At 32.9% G+C, this 21115-nt stretch overlaps 1 protein-coding gene across 6 annotated transcripts in view; it reads right to left on the bottom strand.

Moving 5' to 3' along the window:
- The window catches only part of LOC126750701 (ubiquitin carboxyl-terminal hydrolase puf), a 146370-nt gene that overhangs the window by 54263 nt on the left and 70992 nt on the right, over positions 1-21115 (bottom strand). For all 6 annotated transcript variants that reach the window (XM_050460397.1, XM_050460392.1, XM_050460393.1 and 3 more), the window contains 7 exons: positions 19593-19982; positions 19246-19533; positions 18195-18364; positions 18033-18137; positions 11629-11732; positions 11309-11563; positions 4025-4271 (listed from right to left, as the gene is read on the bottom strand). In XM_050460397.1, coding sequence (XP_050316354.1) covers positions 4025-4271; positions 11309-11563; positions 11629-11732; positions 18033-18137; positions 18195-18364; positions 19246-19533; positions 19593-19982 — 1559 coding nt within the window. The remainder of the gene's footprint in view (positions 1-4024; positions 4272-11308; positions 11564-11628; positions 11733-18032; positions 18138-18194; positions 18365-19245; positions 19534-19592; positions 19983-21115) is intronic.

Here is a 21115-nt window from a genome sequence, read left to right as displayed (position 1 = left end):
GGCGGAGAAAAACGTCGACTCGCCACCCATCGTCAGTGGGGGGCACAACCAACGCCAAAAAAAAGAAGAAAGAAAATCAATGGACATGTCTGATGGTTATTCTACGGACAGATCAACGAAAAGCGAAGACTACAAGAGGATGAAAAGCAAATATGAGAGAGAGAGGGGTAAGACTTCGGACGACTCCTCTAAGTTCCTAAAACCTCAATTCAAATCCCGTGATCCTAGACTATCCAAAACATCAAAAACCACACCAAACCCCGACCTTGAGCTGGCAAGGCGCCACCCCAGAGTGCGGAGATTGGGACAGGCGAGGAAGAGGAACGAAAACTCGAGAAGGCAGTTCGGGAACGAGATCTGCAAATTGAGAGGAGTAATAGTGAGTTGCACGAGATTAGGCTTAAAAACTCTCAGATTATCGAGAAAATGCAACTATTCGAACTGAAGATGAATAAGTTAATCTCAGAGAATCATTCTCTCAATGGGCAGATCACGGACCTGAAACGCAAACTTGACTTATTGGCGCTGCCCAAAAAACCCAAACATTAAAAATGTAAACATCCAAAAAAAAAAGCTTCGCTGAGACCTTGAGGAAGACCGACGCGGACTCTGAAAACAGGAGGGCGGAGCCAAAGGAGGGCAATTCTTCATCGCACATGAAACGTCCCGAGCTCTCGATCCAAAACACAAATCTCCTGAACCTTCTAAGTTTGCCAGACGGGATCTTAGAAAAGAAAATAGACAACCTAATGGCAAAATTAGAAAAATTAAACTCAAACCCGGCTATCAAGCTACTGCTGGGAGTCGAGGTCTAGTCTCTCGCGGTGTATGTTCGCTTCCTTCCCAACGTGCTCAAATCCTATTCCTATCCTTAGTAATCACTTAAAAACAAACCGCATTTAAAACCCAATCTAACCGTCAAAATCCTAAAACCACACCAAAAAGTACCGTAAAGGACCGGTTACGTTTACACCTCCGTCCGACCTTCTCTCGCTAACCAAAGTTCCGCAATGTGAGGGGGCGTGGTCTGCTTCATATGGTCGCGTCCAATAACATCACACCCAGACCTCATAAATACATGCGACCAAACCTATCCCGAACAGTCGGTTCCTATTCTCCGAGCAAGTCAAAAGTCCAAGCACCTAGATGCGATCCAGAATTATAAAAAGATGGCGCCTAATCTCGACAAGGATCTATCAAAAGACCGGCAAGAGCCATTGTTGCTAGCCCGGAATAGTCAGTGCGTAGATGACCGTGCTGTCCACTGTGACGGAGAGAGATTAATGGTGTAGTGAAATAAATCTAGTATCATCTATCTCCGTCAGCACATTTTTATCTAAATTAATACTAAAAACTAAACTTCATTAGTGTTTCTGCATTTTCAAGCAAATATTTTTTGAAGCTGATGGTTTTTAGTGGTTTAATGCCTCTCGAAACCTCGGCTCCAGGAATATGAGTACGTAAACTGCCAGTCATGACCCAGCAGTGATGAGGATTTCGCCCTGAAGCCTAACAGCAAATAATTTCGCCGCCCTTAGCCCCGTCAACCCACATCATGCCTTAGGCCCTATGTGGTGCAAAATAGCCCATCGCGGGCTCTCGCCCCCAAAAGAAAAACACCATGGGACTTGACCCGTAAGCTTACTAGTCTTTTTATTTTTGATCTTAACCATATTCTTTTGATTTCTCTGTATGATTTAACATGAATTTATTATTATTATTTATTATCATCTTCTCATTTTTATCTTATAATTATGTAAATTAAAACACTTCAATGTTACGCCTTATTATGTAATGCTTCCGAAGTGATCACTGACGAATTAAGGTACCTTTGGGTATAAACATATCTTTTAATTAAGTATTTGTGTTTACACGTTTTTAAGATCATCAGGTATACTTATTTACTTGTATTTATGTATATTTACTTGTATTTACTACCAGGTAGATTTTGTAGATATTAACTTTAATAAACACCCTAGTTAAATTGAATTAAGGTGTTTTACTACTGAGTGAGTGAGTGTGACATGAGACAACTGACCATACAGAGAACCCACGAAGCCGGCCTGATAGGTTCTTTTTTTTCCATCATTTAAATTTAACAGGGTTTCTGGCACCTATCAGATCTAGGGAGTTGTTCTTGTTGTTTAGAACTTTTAAACCAAGACTGTCGAACAAACTCAACTCCCTAGGAATGGTCCCTGTAAACCGGTTAGTCTTGCCGGAATATTATTTATACCATAACAAATTTATGGGTGAAGAAGGCTGATCAGATGATCAATTAAGGGACATAGAAGTAGTTGATCTGTTCAACGAAGCCAACATTTTTTACCCTGCTGTTAGAAAGGCATTGATTATTCTAAGCACTATCCCATGCACCACAGCGACCGTAGAACGGTCCTTCAGTACGCTGCGAAGAGTTAAAACGTAACTTAGAAGCACCATGGATAAAGAAAGGATTACAGGTTTATGTCTGATGAGCATACATCGCAATAATTTAAAAGAAAGCAGTGAGTTTATTGAAAAGACTGTCATAGACAAATTTTCGGCAAATCCGAGAAGATTACTATTAAATTAATATACATATATATTATCTATATAATATTTTGTTTTGTGTCAATCAAACTAATTAATAAAATTCAATTTTCATGATTTTTTGTTTTAATATACCCGACCGACCATCTTCTCGAACAGGTATGAGCTGCCCCCCCTAGCTGAAATCCTGGGTATGCCCTTGCTTGGTTGAGTCGTGAAAGGAACTAAATACCAGAGTTAGTTCGTTTTAATACTCAACTTTTAACAAATATCAAGAATAAATGCGCGAGTTGGCGTGATTGTCATATTTTGCTGTTATATCAGTCTGATGCTCTCAGTAAATTGTTGTTTGTGTTTTTAGTGTAAACGAATTTTTGGAAATAATATAAAATGAAGATGAATCAAATAATTTTCAAATTTAAGGGGGCTCAGAGACAGCCAGTTAATTGGTGTAGGTAAACAGATTAAGAGGCAAGCATATAAAACGACAAAATACTCTTTAAGATAAACATATGAAATTTGGAATATCGATGGAATTGTTATAAGAACAATTCCAACTTCCTGTTGAACCGGAAGTGACACTAACTTTCTTATTTTAAATGAGATTCTTGGTATATTATTACGTACTTCGATAGAAAATAATATTCTGAGAAAAATGATACTGCATTTGCTAATTTTTGTTTTATACTCATAAAAATAAACATTTTTTTTTAAATATTAAAACGGGGTGCCATGAATGTGTTGAAAGTTTTAATTTTTAATCGAGTGATCACAGAAATATAGTTTTCATTGCATTTTATGACTTAAATCTTTTACACACCTATTTAAACTGTCCAAACCATTAATTTTTTCCCAATAACTTAATATGATTATTTTTTAAATCGGTTGATAAATAAGCCCATAACAAGAATTAAACTAAGTCACTTAAACAAACGCATTTAATTAATAAAAATAGGGTTTTGATTTCTTGAATAGAAGGCTGAATTTTGACGCGTTCGTCAATTATTTTTCAATTCACATAATACAACGTCTTGTCAATCGCAATTATTAATTGTTATTTAAAAAAATTTGCCGCATTTTTTTGAAAGAATTTGATTGTTTACTGATACGAAAAATGTTTACCAATGAAGAAAATGTTGATATGCTGTAAGTTATATTTCCGTGCATACGTATGTACTTTCATTACACAAGCATGTCGTAATTTTGAACAATCGTCTTGAAGATAGATCTTTGAACTTTGAAGATGGATTTTGTTATACACACAACAAAAAAAATGAAGCAAGCTTATAAAGTGAGGTCACGAGAAATAATTCACATAATTATATTAAATCTAATGTTTAAAAATCTTATTGTTTAACCACGCCTAGGTCTGCTTTAACTATTTAAGAAAAATTACTTTAACTTACAACATGTTACAAATAACTTACAAAAATACGTAGCATAGTTTTAAATTATCACAATTTTAAAATGCATATAATTAAAAAATATTTACCTCGTTTAACAAGTCCTGACCTCCTTTACTAATCTGGAACGGCGGCCTGTGTTTCAACAAATTTGACAGTAAATTCAAAAGGCCAATTAATCCGTCATCTTCCACGGTGCGATGCCTCGCTTCCAGATAATCCCTCGCTAGAACCGCTTGAGAAATTTTAGCGGTCAACTCGTTAATATCGATCACGGAATTTTGTGGCTCTTCTATGCTCTCCTTTACGAAATCATCCGGCAGACTATCGACTAACCTAAAATTAAATCATTTACAATTAAACATTATTAAATAAACTATATGGAATATTATCTAGGCCACAACACATTTCCCGCAGTCCTCAGGTTACAAGTCCATTATTTTACGCCATATATACATCAAACATTAATAAATGTAAAGTTCACCACTACGGTAATGGTACGCAACTATATTACTCGTTTTTTTAAACTTAGGCTCGTGAGTCATGTCAAATTATTAACAGATTTAGAAAACTTCTTAAAGAAATATTTCCCTACAGCATTTTCTTTATCTAAATCCAAAAAGTGTTGCTTGTTAATGTTTGGTCCTAAAAATGATGTGAAAATTATAAAAAAATCAAACTAATGCTAGGGTGGCTGAAGTGTCTTTGGAAATAAAGGAAAATGTAAAAAATTCTGGTCTTATTTTTGACAGTCAAATGCGATTTCATCAGCACGTAATCTCATTGTATCCAGAAAGCTTATCTTAGACCTATGTTATACAGCAATCGACACTGTCTGTATTTGATTAAGGAGATATCGTTTATGGAAACTGCTCGACACAGATTCAAAAAAATCGTATGCAAAAAGTGAAAAACTCTTATTTGCCATATATCTACGGAATTCGTAAATATGAAAACATTTCTTATAAAATCTGTACAACAAACTGACTTAAAATGGAAATCAGACGTAATGTGCACTGTACATCTTTTAATAACAGGTTATGATTTTATAACACATCTATATATCTTTGCAATGAAATTATTTATGGATCGCATGTACATAATATATTGATAACACCACCTCTGTATCGAACACTTATTTATGAACGAAATTTTTCTTATAATATTTCGAAGCTTTACAACTCTATTCCCGATTGTTTCAACATTTCGGAGCCACGAATTTTTAAACTTTAAATCTTTGATTATTATTCCTAGCGGAAAAGCCATCGATATTTCGACGGTTATTTACGTCTTTTTTCAAGACTGTAATTAAGATACAGAACAATTTTTTCCTGAATATTAATTTTAAAACATAAAAATTATAGACATAAATCGGTTTCTTTTTTTCTACTTTTTTCTTTTTTTTTTTTAATTAAATTTCTTTTTTAATTGATTTATAGGCAATAAAAATGGACAAAAATAATAAATAAATAAAATAGAATATAACATTAAAATCACAATATCTATAAACCTGACAAACTAAAAATTGTATAAAAATTATCTGTTTACTGTAGAGGCTACTAAGAAGCTTTTTTGTCCATTGCATATATACTAATGGCAACAGAATTATGTTTTATAAAAAACTTAATTTAAAAAAAAGGAACATTATTACTCAAATAACGTTTTGATTGAATAATTTATTTTCCATGGACAATGTGTTCAAATAATAGCAAGACCATAAAAAAAACTTAACACATTGTATCTAGATTTACAACTAATGGATAAAAAAAGCCTATTTATAGGTTAAAGTACGTCGTTAGTTATACGTAAAAATAATAAAAAAAAGTATTATTATAAGAAATTTTCGAAATAACTATCATTATTCTCTAAATATTTATAAAATTAAGGTAAAATAAAAATCCTACAGTACTCCCTCCACTTATTTATTAAACATTTAGTTATTTAAAATTCCCTACATGTTTCGGACACAGTGATGTCCATCATCAAAGATACTAAAAGGAAATAGTTCCGAACAAAAGACAAACAGACACAGAAAAAACTTACAAAAATAATATAAGGTACGCTTACAAAGGTTTAAAATTGCTATTAGATATACGCCCCAGGGTTTGATTCCATGTCAAAAAAACCCTCTATTTATTATTATTGTTTTTTTTTTATTTTAATATTTTTAATTTTATTTATTTACATTTTGTTGTTGACAAGGACCGAACAGTATGCTAAAAAATATATATTCTAAACTCAAACGTAGGTGACATCTATGGGAGAAGTTCTAAAAGTACCATGGTACTTGATGGTGTGTTACTACAATTTTTTGGTGAAAACAAGAGGAAAGCAGAAGGTTCATAGAGAACATATTAGAAGGCGCGGTTAACATAATGATTCGTACGTTGTTAAGAAGGAAAGCAACGGATTAGTACTATATAAAAGAAATTGTAAAGGGCAAGAACGATGTATTAAGAGACTATGAAGAGTTAAAACACAGTGAGTTGAAAAAGTGAGTACAAGAATAATGTACTTGATCATTAAAACGGTAATGGTGGTTGTTTTGTGTAGCTTTATTTATTTCGAGTATTTCCAACAGATCGAGTTTGTTGCTTTACCGGCAGAAATGTAAAAGCTTTAAGTCAGTAGCTGGATTAAAACTGTGGTTGTTGTATAAACATGTCGTGCAAAGTTAGATTTGATACTTGTAGGGCAAATATTTCGGTTCTTGCTCTTCTCAATCTCTCTACAATGTTCATTGATATGTGTAGAAAACCTTCTACCGGTCTGTCCAATGTAAAATGCATTGCAATTCTGACTCGAGCACTCCATCTGATAGACTCCTGATTTTTGTTCTGGCGGGATTTTGTCCTTACAGTTGATAACAAAAGATCTTAATGGATTTTTAGTTTTAAAGCTAGTATTGATGTTATGTGAATTAAATATGTTTTTGATTTGGTAAATCGTACCCCAAAAGGGGATTGGAATATATTTTTAATCGTCTCATTGCTTGATTATCAGATTTTTATTTAAATGTTTCAAATAAATTTTATTGATTAATTTTAAGGGAAAGTGGTCGTTAGAAGCTATTTGTTTTATAATATTTAACTCTATGTTAAAGTCAGCTTTATCTAGGGGAATCGAGAAAAGTCTAAAAAAGTGGGAATGGAAAGCTGCGAATTTCTGGCTATTAAGGTGACTTGAGTTATAAGGGATAGTACTGTCAGTGGATGTAGGCTTACGGAATATTGAAAATTTGATCTTATTGTTTATATAGTTTATACATTGATAGTAGACCTGTATACATTTTGTTAAATTTTCTACATAATCTAAAGGGAACTACACAAAGTCTCGGTCTCAAAAGTATTTATTAATTCTAACAGTAGGTTACACGTGTTTCGCTCATATTAAGAGCATCATCAGACCTAAAAATTAAAAACAAATAAACTAAATACAATAACAACCTTAAAGTCAGATAAAATTGGTACCTTAAAAATCGACTACAAACAGTACATGCTTTACGGTCACATTATACACGCACACTAAATAATATAAATTCTTAGGAATGTGATACGCCACAAGTTTGTAAAAAACCGAAACAACTAAATTACTACCTACTGCTAGTCTAGAAAAACACGTCAGTTAAGCAATGTAAACTACTCCGCTAAAGTCCAGTGCAACGATATATTAGAATGGTCACCCGTATTCAGCATTTTTCCCCAGTATTCCACCTGCCAAACAATGTCATCCACCTTCTATTTACATTGTTTGAGAAGTAAAATGCTGGTGTTTTGACGGGTGACCATTCTAATATATCGTTGCACTGGACTTTAACAGGTCCTTGAAGATATTTCTAGTAGAAGTGGAGTATGTCAGGCAATATTGTTAAAAATGAGTCCGGGTTCAAAATGAAAAACGTCGTTCTGGTGGCTTTGGTGATTTCTAATTTTTCCAGAAAGTCCAGTTTTCTGATTTTTTGGCATTCACGCACGACATTATTAGGAACAGTAAAATTGTGACTTGAGGACAATAAATGTGTAGCAAGGCCGACTTGGTCTCAATAGTATCAGTGTCTCTAAACTTATTAACCAGACTCAAATGTTCTTGTATTCTAATGGAAATTCTCCTGTCTGATTGACCTACATAAATAGCGGGACAATCGGCACATTGTAAGCTATAAACCCCAGATTTAGATAGAGGGTCTTGTTCATCTACTGGTCTTACCAAATTTCTTTTTAACGAATTTGAAGTTTTAAAAGCAACAGATATGTCGAGGGGCTTAAAGAACTTAGCCAGTTGATGTGAGATACCTCCAAAGTACGTTAGACATCTAAAGTTTTTGATACGTTCCTTCTTTTCCTGAACAATATGATAAGAAAGTTTGTACTATTATTTAAAGTAAATTTTATTTAAGCTTGAATTTGGAAATTTATTATTAATAGCAATAGATTTTATGTTAAATTCTTTTTGAAATGCTGCGTTAGACAGAGGTAATTTAAATAATCTGTATAGCAAAGAATTAAATGCAGCAAATTTATGTTGTCCAGGAGAAAGAGAGTCAAATTGAATGATGTTGTCCGTTGCGGTTGGTTTTCTATATACTTCAAAGGAAATGCTATTGTCCTTTCTTCGCAAAAGTAAGCCCAAAAATGGAAGACATTGATTTACCTCCCTTTCCAGTGTAAAAGTTATATTTATATGTAGGGAGTTAATAAGCGTTAAAAATTCAGGCAAATCATTATCGTTACCTCCCCAAACGAGACAAACATCGTCAACGTACCTCTTGTAGGCAATGATAAATTGAGAAAATTTACTAGCCATTATTTTCTTTTCTAATTTTCCCATAAACACTTGCTCAGGAAGGGAGAGAGACAAGAGCCCATGGCGAGACCTGTAGTTTGTCTATAAAACTTTTCGTTGAATTTAAAAAAGTTTTGATCTAAGACTTACGATAAGAGAGAAATAAGGTTTTCAATGACAAATTTTGGAAGGCTAGTTAGATTAAGAAGGTCTTCTACTAGGACTTTGCACTCTGACAAAGGTATACTTGGGAAAAGATTTTTAACGTCTAGGGAGAGCAAATTGGTATTACTGGGGACGTTGATATTCTTTAAGTAGTTCGCAAAGTCTATGGAATTCTTAATCGAAAACTCATTGTTAAATCCAGTTACATCTCTGAGGATGTCGTTTAACCAGGAACATAATTTGTAACAGGGGGAATTGACCTATGAAATCACAGGCCTTATTGGGATTCCTTCTTTGTCTACTTTTGGTAAGCCATATAGTGTAGGGGTTCTGGGGTTCATAGGGTACAAGTTTGATTTACCAGAACCAAAGTATTCCAGAGTCAATAGACACTGACCCAAACAACCCTTAACCTTAGTAAAGAAATTAAGTGTCGGGTCCCTGCCTATCGAAACAGCCAGAAAATCGAAGACTTTATCAACGTAATCAGTCCTAATCATGACTACCAAGCAAGAGCCCTTATCACCCTTAGTGATTAAAAGATTATGAGTATTCATTTTCTTTTTAAGCGAATTTAAATTATAAGGATTAAAGTTAAGAAGTGTTTTGTCTGGACCCTCTGAATTAAGAAAATTAATTATTTTGGCTCTAAGGATGTGTTTCTTAGGGATATTGCTAGACTGAAGAATATTTTCGGCTTCAACCGCAAGGATCTCTTTAACGTTCTTGTTTATATTTTGTGAGAAATTGAATTTTAAGTTTAGATTTAACATATTTTCCTCTTCTGAGGTGAACGCCATATTAGAAAGGTTAAGAAAACATTTTGAAACGAAAAATATTTCTTACCTAGCTCCCCTTCTACTCCTAGGTTTTCTGTCTTTATAAGTTTTTGAGAAGATGTAGTAAGGTGTAACATTTTCAGCTTCTTATTAAGTCTACGGAAGGTGTTTTTACCGAAAATTTCTACTTCATCTCTAAACCTATAATCTAACGAAGAGAATTCTACGAAGGTGAGTCTAAGGGTAGTAAAATATAAGTATTTAAGATTTGAGTTCACTATGTTAAGGGTCCTGTAGTGTTGCTTTATCTCTTCCTTTGAGCCAAATTATTCTTGCTCCCTTAAGTGCTTTCTCCGATGATCCTGTGTGAGTGGTGCATTTAATGTTAACAAACTTGGGTAAATTTTCTACATGTTTTTACTATTACTTGATCACATTGTCCATGGGAAATAAATAGCCTCATCAAAACCTCATTTGAGTAGTTAATATCTTCCATTTTAGATTTTTTAATTAAGTTTATCATAAAACACAATGCTAATATTTTAACTTAATACGTCACTGTCATTTATTCAACCATTGCGATATTTTCATGGCTAAGTAATTTACAAAATAAAAATATTTAAAATTAGCAAAATTCATGAAAATAAGTATTTATTTCTAAAACGCGGCTACTTAGATATAGGAATATGTCATATTAAATAAAAGATATTTTAACTGTTCATTAGAATATAATACAAAGTGTAACATTTTCAGCTTCTTATTAAGTCTACGGAAGGTGTTTTTACCGAAAATTTCTACTTCATCTCTAAACCTATAATCTAACGAAGAGAATTCTACGAAGGTGAGTCTAAGGGTAGTAAAATATAAGTATTTAAGATTTGAGTTCACTATGTTAAGGGTCCTGTAGTGTTGCTTTATCTCTTCCTTTGAGCCAAATTATTCTTGCTCCCTTAAGTGCTTTCTCCGATGATCCTGTGTGAGTGGTGCATTTAATGTTAACAAACTTGGGTAAATTTTCTACATGTTTTTACTATTACTTGATCACATTGTCCATGGGAAATAAATAGCCTCATCAAAACCTCATTTGAGTAGTTAATATCTTCCATTTTAGATTTTTTAATTAAGTTTATCATAAAACACAATGCTAATATTTTAACTTAATACGTCACTGTCATTTATTCAACCATTGCGATATTTTCATGGCTAAGTAATTTACAAAATAAAAATATTTAAAATTAGCAAAATTCATGAAAATAAGTATTTATTTCTAAAACGCGGCTACTTAGATATAGGAATATGTCATATTAAATAAAAGATATTTTAACTGTTCATTAGAATATAATACAAAATATAGGGCGTTCCATTTAAAAAAATGGACTTTTCGCCATTTTAGTGAATGAAAGAAATTGATTTAATTTTCGACGACCCTGTATAATGCCGATAAAATCAGGCTATGGGAAGTTAATCAAGATTAAGTTTTCCATGTACGGCTAATCTACCATCGGTCGTCAATCGGCCTGTATAATTTGTATAAAATGCAATTAAAGTCAAATGGAAAAAGTCTTTAGTATAAATTAATAATAATATAACTAATAGTCATAATTAATTTAAATTATAATTAAAAACTATAATAATATTTAATGTTACCTTGAAACGAGCCAAAAATAGTCCCTGCAAGCGGGTCCGTACGGCTCCTTCCCTTCCTCCTGGGCCTGCATCGGTTCGACCTTTTGAGGGCGCATACTCTCCGCATTTTTCAAATAAGATAAAAGTTCGGCGAGCATCGGGGCCACCAACGAGTTTTCTATGGTGTCACCGCGGGCGGAAACGCCCAAACAGAGCCGGTAAATTGCCGAGCAGACTTCTCTGCGCACCGCGGGCTCAGGATCTTCCAGAACCAACCTGAAAATTCCATTTATCTAATGTCTTCTAATTCTTTTCGTTCTTTTATGGTTTTATTTCATTACCTTTGGAGCCAAAAAGAAAAATCGGTCGACTCAAAAAGGCCTTGGCGAGCTTCTTCGCTGGAGTGTAGCCAGGAGACTAGCAGGGCCATGGCATAGTGGACAACCTAAAATATATTTAGGGATATCGTTTCCGTCTTTTTGTGATCCCAAGATTCATATGTTTGGTTTAATATAAATTTATATTCAAATTTAAAATAATTTATTTGCGTAAATCAAAATTATAATTTTACAAAAATTATAATTATGATTGTGTATAAAGATGTAACTTATAGGCAAAAAGGATCGAATTGCGATTTTTAAACCGATAGCAGACGACTATACATAAATTAGACGACTGTGATACAACCCTATAAAGCTATATAAAAACCAATAAACTAAAGAGTTACTTATTTTATTGAGTATTACGTCACTTATAGCAAAAATCAATTTAGAAATTATTATCGCACACGCTTAAAAATTGAAAGCAAGAAGAAAACAGACTTATTCACGTATTTAAAAGAAATATGAACTCAAATCTATAATGATACCGTTCGATATACTTAATTTAATTTAAGTTTTAAATGCAATAATTTACTTGAGGTATAATAGATTTTTTATATACCTGGGAGCTGAGGTTTAATCCATTAATCTCTGAGCTTGTTTCTTCTTTTCAATATCCTACCTAACTTTGTTATGAATATTAAAATTAAAAAACGATAAAAACAACGAGAAGACATTCTTTTTTTTACAACAAAATAAACTTATCTTGCAAATCTTCTGCTATATAATACCCTCAAAACTCCTTCCTAATTAGATAATACTTTAAAGACTTTTTTTATATAATTTCACGGTTTATTAATAGTTTGACAAAAATACAGATTTTACTTTTATTCAATAAACTAAATGCTATAATTTATATTCTATAATATTATCTTGCTATTAAAATCATAGTAGCGAGAAAATTAACTAAGTAGAGAAATAAAAACTATTATAAGGAGCTTCTATAGGTAGGAAACATAATACAGTGTACTCCTTCTCTAATGTACATGGGATGTAACGTACTTCCGGTTATTACGTACTTATAATTCGGAACCCGCCCAAATAGTCTTGTCACAAACTGGATATAATGTACTAACTAAAATTTTAACTCCGGCTATAACGTTGAATATTTTTGCCCGATTGACAGTAATTTTCCGGTTGTAACGTGCAAAGGTACGTTATAAGCAGAGTAATTTTCCACCTCTGTCGGGGATTCCCATTAATCGATACTGAGAAGTTTCTCTGTCGTCGCGCGTTGGCACCGAGGCCGCCGGGGATTTCCAGTTCTCGACTCTGAGAATTTTTATAGAACATGCAAAATGAGATGACCGGTAGTTTTAGATTAGACATTGCGTTTTATTGTGCGAGTGCGAGTTTTAGTAGTTTTTTTGGTAAAATGACGGATACGCGCAGAGCTATAAATTTGAAAGAAAAAATAGACATCTTTAAAAGTAGCATTAACAAATCGGAAATTGCGAGAAGGAAAAATATGGCAAAAACAACAGTTTCTACTATTTGGAGCAATCGTAAAAAAATCATGCAAGCAAGTGAAAATAAACCGCAAAGAATTAAGAAAATTAGGAATCCCGTACGCCCAGATGTGGATCAAGCTCTTATTCGATGGTTTGAGATGAGAAGAACCGAAAATATTCCTATAAGTGGACCACTTTTAAAAGCAAAAGCGGAAGATTTATCTAAGGGCACGGTGGAGATTTTAAGTGCTCTACGGGTTGGCTCAAGCGTTTTAAAGTTCGTCACAACATCAATGTCGGCAAAGTGTCCGGTGAAGCAGGAGATGTTAGCAGGGAAGCTGTGGTGAACTGGTTAACCGAGAAATGGTCAGGTATTGCACAAAATTACAGCTGTGAAGATATTTTTAGTGGGGATGAGACCGGACTATTTTACAAGATGACTCCAGACCGTACACTGAAATTTAGAGGAGAAAAGTGTGTGGGAGGCAAACAATCAAAGCTAAGATACACCGTTTGGGTTTGTGCAAATATGACAGGTAGTAAAAAATGTAAACCTATTGTCATTGGTAAATACGAACGACCGAGGTGCATGAAAAATATTAAAAACCTGCCTGTTATTTATAAATCGAATAGACGCGCATGGATGACTTCAGACATTTTTATTAATTATTTGAAAGAGTGGGATGAAAAACTAAGACGTCAAAAAAGAAAAATATTGCTTCTAGTGGACAATTGTGCAGCTCATCCAAAGAATGTAGATCTGACAGATATCAGATTAGAATTTTTGCCTCCCAATTGCACTTCTGTCATACAACCAATGGATCAAGGCATAATAAAATGTCTGAAAACCTATTACCGTAGATATTTTATGTATCGCCTAATTCAAGCATTGGATAGTGAGGAAACTTTCAATCTAACAATTCTAGACTCGATAAAAATAATTGCGAAATCTTGGAATGAGGTTTCACAAAAAACGATTCAAAACTGCTTTTGACATGCTAGTCTAGTGAAATCGATCAAGGAGTTTGATTCAGATGATGACTTGCCTCTGAATCAGTGGTACGAGAAATATAAAAATGTTGATGATGATGATGACTGGGATATTCCGCTAAGTTATTGGTTGCAAAATCACTGCCAAGACGTAATTACTTAGAAAAAAATTTGAAAAATATCTTCCTGAACTAGATAATTTTACGACCATCGACGATAATCTGGTAGCAACGGAGACCTTAACGGATTGCGACATTATTACCGAAGTTATAGAATCAAACTGTTCAACGAATGATTTAAGTTCCGATAACGAAAGCGGCAATGATGATGGACCAGGGACCGAACCCATTCCAAGTTAGGGTGAAGCACTTTGTGCAATTAAAATTGTTACGAATTTCCTACAATATACTGATTACGGATCTGATGATACAATTTTACAAGCCTCGTTAAAAGTTGAGAAGCACATCGAGAATGGGTGTACATGTATGGGTATCTTGGAAACTATAAGAGAGAGAAAATTGGTTAAATGGGGAAAGTTGTAGGGCATTTAGTTACCAATTAGGTGCGGCTTTGGCGATTAACAATTTTATCTTTTTTCGATTTTGAAGTATTTGGAAAAAATCAAAAAGTTGCATTTTTGAAAATAGGCTGTATTTTTTTTATTTCAACGTATTTTTAAAATTTTTAAACACATTATTACGACAACTTTTTAAGGACAACGCATACCTGAATTTAGTTTTTGTTTTCGACGTTTCGGTTCTAAGATTCCATCCTCAAGTTCTTTTTTTCTTATGTCGGCTATTTTGTTCTTTTGCTAAATTAAAAAGATCTTTTTTTCCTTTGAAATGATGTATAACACTTTATAAAAATATTTTATGTTTACGTCAAAAAATTAAATAGCTTATTTTTCGCTGAGTTGCCCATGATTTTAATTGGCATTTTGTCATACACACAATTATTATTAACTTACTAACTTATACTTTTACGTCATTTCTCAATAAAATAATTAACTACTTGTAACAATAATATTAAATGAAACTATTCAAAATGACGGCCATTTTTGTTAAAACATTTTTCACATTTCTTTAAAAGGCCTTGCGCAGGGTGTTTTTTTTTATATAAATTAAGACATTCTGAACCCTGTCCTCTAGTTGTTCGAGAGTCGCGGAGGTTTAAACTCGTAAACTTCATTTGTAACATATCCCCAAAGATAAAAATTCAGAGGTGTAATATCTGGAGACCTAGCTAAGAGCTAGCTTGACTAGCTAAGACCTAGCTGAGACCTAGCCGATTTACAGCATCGCGGTTCGCGATAAGTTTATTGTTAAATGCTTGCGTTAACAAGGTTTGAACGTCCCGAGTATTATGTGAAACCACACTTCACTCCGTATTTGTTCTTTAGGTATTATACCTCTCACGTATATCTGCTCTTCCAAAAGATTTAAATATATTTGACCTGTCAGTATTTGGTGATAAATAAAGGGCACAATAAGGTGATTATCTAAAAACAATTATAGCATTTTACTTGAAAATAATTTCGTGGAGTGGGTAATTAACTTACCGTACATAACACACCATACATTAAATCCAAATCTTACTCGTAGCCTACGTTCAGCAACTTCATGAGGATTCTCAGTAGCCCAAAAATGACGATTATGCCTGTTGAATACTCCGCAGTTGCTAAAAAACGTCTCGTCGGTTCAAATAATTTTCCTACTGGAATTAGATATTTCTTGACATTGCCTTACAAACCAGTTCGAAAAGTCTAATCGTCTTGGGTAGTCTGTATCTCTTAAACCTTGAATAATAGTAGGCTTTTATCGACGATATTATTTTTTGACTTTTTGAATGGTAGTTCTTGGTATATTCATACCAGTTGCAGCTTTTCGAGTCGATGTTTTTGGGTTCGCATTAAAATGGTATAAAATGTTTTCATCGCGAGTTTCAATGTCTCTTTGATAATTTCCTGGCGTTGGTATTTCAAAACTTCCATGAGTTCTAAAGTTTATGACAAGCCTACCTAATAGTCTTAGACCTGGCAGTTGTCTCTCAGGATACAGTTCCAAATATCTGGCGATTGGAAGATTTGAATTCCTATTACATGTAATATAACATTCCAATATGTCAAATTTTGTCAATATCGTATGGCGATTTTTGGAAATTACAATTTTAAGCAAAACTCACTAAATACAAACGAAAACAACTAGATACAAGAAAAACTATTTAACACTAACAAGAACAGGAAATGAACGAGATAAGATCTACTAAACAAGATAAAAAGTTAAATCAAATAAATTGCAGTATTGTCAGTAAATGACGCTAAATCATTAAACAATAATAATTGTTTATACGACAAATAGCCTCCGCATTCATGGCCAACTCCGCGAAAATAGACTTTTTAACTTGACATAAGAATGAAATATTTTCATGGGTTATACATCATTTTAAAGGGAAAACATATCTTTTTAATTTAGCAAAAAAAGACAATAGCCGCCATAAGAAAAAAAGAAGTTGGGGATTGAATCTCAGAACCGAAACGTCGAAAATAAAAACTGAATTCAGGAATGCGTTGTCCTTAAAAAGTGGTCCTAATAATGTTTTTACAGATTTTAAAAATACGTTGAAATAAAAAAAAAACTTTTCAAAAATGCAACTTTTTGATTTTTTTCAAATATTTCAAATTCGGAAAAAAGATAAAATCGTTCTGAAAGCGGCACTTAATTGGTAACTAAATGCCCTACAACTTTCCCTACATGTAGACCCAATTTGGGCCACACTGTATGTATCCTATTTCAATGTTATATATTACATATTAATATAATATCTTTTTTTGTATTTAATACTTAGAATGTATTTTTTGTTAATTTGGTCCTTTAATTAAAACAAATAAATCTTTACATATTTATTTTTATGGGTTTCTTTTATAGCGTACCTGCGATTATAAAGTACTAATTTTATTCACCCTAGAGGGTACGTTATAACCGGAGTTCAATGTATCTAGAAGTAGCGGGACAAGACAGTGAAATTATGACATCTATTAGCAATTAGTGGGGCACTAATTGGGAAAATAAGCTAAAGCTCTTTCAGGGGACATCAAAAGCGAAAAATATATATATATATATACAGGGTGTCCCGAAAGTAATGGGACAACAATAGATTCCTTACATCAAAATAATGTGATTGAGGTCCACTTGCCTTATCCTAACTTTAAAAGTAACTGAAATACAGGGTGTCAAAGTATTATTTGATTTATCGTTTTTTTCTTATAGGTCTTGAACCAATTAACATACTGACATGAAATTTAGAACATACGAATCTTTAAAAAAAAAAAAAAAATTGGAATACAGTTTTCGTGTTTTCGGTAGAGGGCGCTCGTTTCGTTAGTTTTTACTTTTTTAGAACCCCTAAGAAACTTATATTAATTAAATCTTGCCTCTGTTCTATTTTTAATATAATTCGCCGCGATTTATCTCTTACTTTTATTAAAAGCTTGATGTTATTTGTAATCCACGGATTAAATGGTTTTTGATTAAATGGTACACTTTTTTTCACTAACCTATTAATAATATTATTAAATAAATAATTTTTTTTATTTATATTAGTTGTATAAAACTAAATTCCATGGTGTGTTTAGAGCATCAATTTCAAAGTCTGTTAGGTAGACTGGCGGTAGTAATCAAGATTAAAGTTCTCAGTTACATTTTTTAAACTATTTTTCAATGAAGAATTTTGCAAAAAACTTAATATTAAAGTCGCTATTATAAAATTGTTATAGTGAATATTATTTAATATCAGTCATCTTCAAATATCTCCATGGATTCTCAAGTATTGGATGAAGGAAGTCGATAAATACAAGCAAAAAGATATGTGTCAGAATTAATTGTAAAACTTACGCTGATTATTTCAAATATATAAATGTTTTACCTGCGCCCTTCCCCAAAAGCCGGTTTTATAGTGGTTCGGGTCCTTAGGCAACGAAGCTTCCTTTAAAATCCCTGTTAATTTTGGCATGGTAGTTTTCACGTCCACCTATGAAAAATATGCGAATATATCCTCAAAAAAAAATCGAAAAAATGATTAAAATACCATAGATAACATTGCCTCGTTCAAGCTAGGAATGACGATCTTATCGTTTCTGGAGGGACGGGATTCGATGGGCAATGGGTCCACCCCCAAGTGGCACAGCAGTTTTAGAAGGGAGGCCAGACAGTCCTGTTGCCAGTCGCTTCCGTCACCACTGTCTCGTTGCAGAACTCCTAAAAATATATACAATACATTTTTATTTATTTATATTCTCCTTTTTTTCATTTAATATTTCAAGCCGTTAAAGACTAAAATACCAACTGCCTAGCAAAATTTGAAGTTTGATTTTAAAGACACCTTGGCAGTCAATTCAAGATAAAGTTTCAAGTTTGAGGAAACATAACAAATGATAATCTAATAAGAAAGTCCAATGAGATGTAGTTTTTATCTTAATAATAACTTCTAGTTTCCAAAAATATTATGAAATAAATTATTTAATCCTCAGTCATTTAGTACAAAAGTCAGGCCAAGATCCTAGACTTATATTTGATCACATGATTCCCTAAAGTCTTAACTTTAAAGAGTTATAAGAAATGATTGGACAGAGCTAGAGGTGTATTCTTTCTCTTAAAATGTAAAACAGGGTTAAAAAATTATTACAAAATAAATTATTTTGCCTTGTGTCATTAAGTACAAAAGTGAGACCAAATCCTACATGATATCCTAAAAAATCTTAGCTTTGAAGAAGTATAAGAAATAATGGAAGAGAGTTAAAGACGTATTTCTTTCTTAAAACGTAAAACAAGGTTTCAAAATTATTACATAATAAATGAATTAATCCTAAGTCATTTATTACAAAAAAAAACTAAAATTCTAGACCTAAGTTTATTCACATGAAATCGTAAGGTCTCAACTTTAAAGAAGGTATAAAAAATGATGGGAAAAAGCTAGGTACGTAATTTTTCTCTTCAAATGTAAAACAAGGATACAAGATTATTATAAAATATTTTTTTTGATGGCACAAAAATGAATCAAATTTCAACTTATAAGATTTTTATAAAAAGATGAGAAAACCACAGGCATGTCTTTTATAAGATTAAAGAAAAGTCCTTACCCGACAAAAATATATCATAAAGATGTCTTAAACCGCCATGCTGTATAAACTTCCTGGTCCAAGGTTCGTCATCCTCGTCTCCAAATTTCTGTCTCATACTGAGCGACTCGACAATATACAAGCTGTACATTAGTTTCTGGGCACTGGAAGGATCCAAAAGCTCAGAAAGAGCAATATCCAGTTTCTGGAAACCTTGTAACAATTTAGGGCTGGTGGGCATTAAACTTAGGATGTCCCAGACTCGTCTGCTCAGTACTTGGGCTCTTGTGTGAGGAATAACTCTTCCCCCTAAAAAAAAATAAAATATTTTTTAAATATTAAATTTATGTTTATTTAAATGTTGGTACCTTTTACAACGGTTTTCATCGAGCTAAGTGTGTGCATTAACGAGAACAGTTGCTCAAAATAACAAGGTTTTAAAAGCAGTAAGGTGGGTAAACAGTCCCTAGGCGGGGCCGCTTGCATCGAAGGCGCGTCTAAAAATTCCCTTTTCTTCATATTTCTGGACATTCCCACCGAGATGTAAGTTATTTGATTGTCCTTAAAGCCCATTTCCTGTAAAGTTTTTTCGTCGCAATCTATAGATAACTCTTGGCCTTGCGTGATGATTCTTATCCACGTGTCGGGTTTTTTCGAGCTGTTCATCGACGGCAAATCGGCGCCTTCTTCTTGGGCTCGTATTTTTAAAATGCCCTCCCACCATTTGACTATTTCCGCTCTCAGGTCAGCTACATAATCTGAAAAAACGTACACTGAGATAAGTTTTATTTTTCAATTCACTTTACGCATTCTCCAAGGTTAATAAAGTTTTCGTTTTTAATACAGTGCGTAAAGTAAATCTGCTATTTAATTTATGGCTTATCAAAATTAAAAACGATATAAAAATCACTTTGATTTCATAAGGAACGAATGAATAAATTGCTGTTTTGTTTAGAACTCGGGGTTTAAAAATATCCAGTTCGCAAGAGTCTTGGGATCAAATCTGTTATATATTATGTCAATGTTATACAGTGCAAGGAACAAGTCATTTAAAATTCATGTATTTTTCTCTTTTTTTATTTATCGGACACCTCAATTAGCACTGTCACTTACAACAAGAAACAATGGCGCCAACATAAATTTTTTTAATGGAACACCCTTGATATTATGACGTTTTACAATTATATAATATATTCTGAATACTTTTTATATAGCAAACCATATGCCGAAAGTCAGCGGTTTTGTCAAATTTTACGTAATAGACTAATGAAATATACCACATTAAAAAATTAAAATTTTAAAATATTTATTACTGATTACTGATTTATTTAGTTACCAACAAACAGTACAAACAAAGTACAGACACTGACTAGGTAGGAGTGACTTTCAGCATGTTGTTAAATTCGTTGATATCATAGACGACAGAACATAATAAGCCATTTTAGTCTATTTTTAAATATGTTGAAGTTATCTATTCATTTTAACGAAGCAGGCAGTTGAATAAATAAGCTAATTCCTTCATAAAAGGGGGGTCTTTTTAAAATAAACAAAGTTAAATTTTGACAAATAAAGAGCATCCTTACATCTAACATTATATTTATTAGAATCACTTACTTTGGAGAAATGTTCTTGGCTTTTAAATATGTAAAACAATAATTTAAATATATAAATTCCGGGAATTGTTAAAATATTATATTTTTTTAATTGTTTCACTGCAGCTGTCATTATATTTCAAACCAAAAATCAGTCTCATAAATCTTTTCTGAAGTACAAATACCCTTTGTGCATCTGATCTATTATCCCAAACAGCAACATATGAGGTCAAGAGAAGGTACACTATACCATAGTATACACTCAGTAGACCCTTCATTCCTAGATGCCTTTTAAGGGT

The sequence above is a fragment of the Anthonomus grandis genome, chromosome 2, assembly GCF_022605725.1.
Source record: "Anthonomus grandis grandis chromosome 2, icAntGran1.3, whole genome shotgun sequence".
Lineage (NCBI taxonomy): Eukaryota > Metazoa > Arthropoda > Insecta > Coleoptera > Curculionidae > Anthonomus > Anthonomus grandis.
This window is presented reverse-complemented; position numbering and strand designations above follow the sequence as displayed.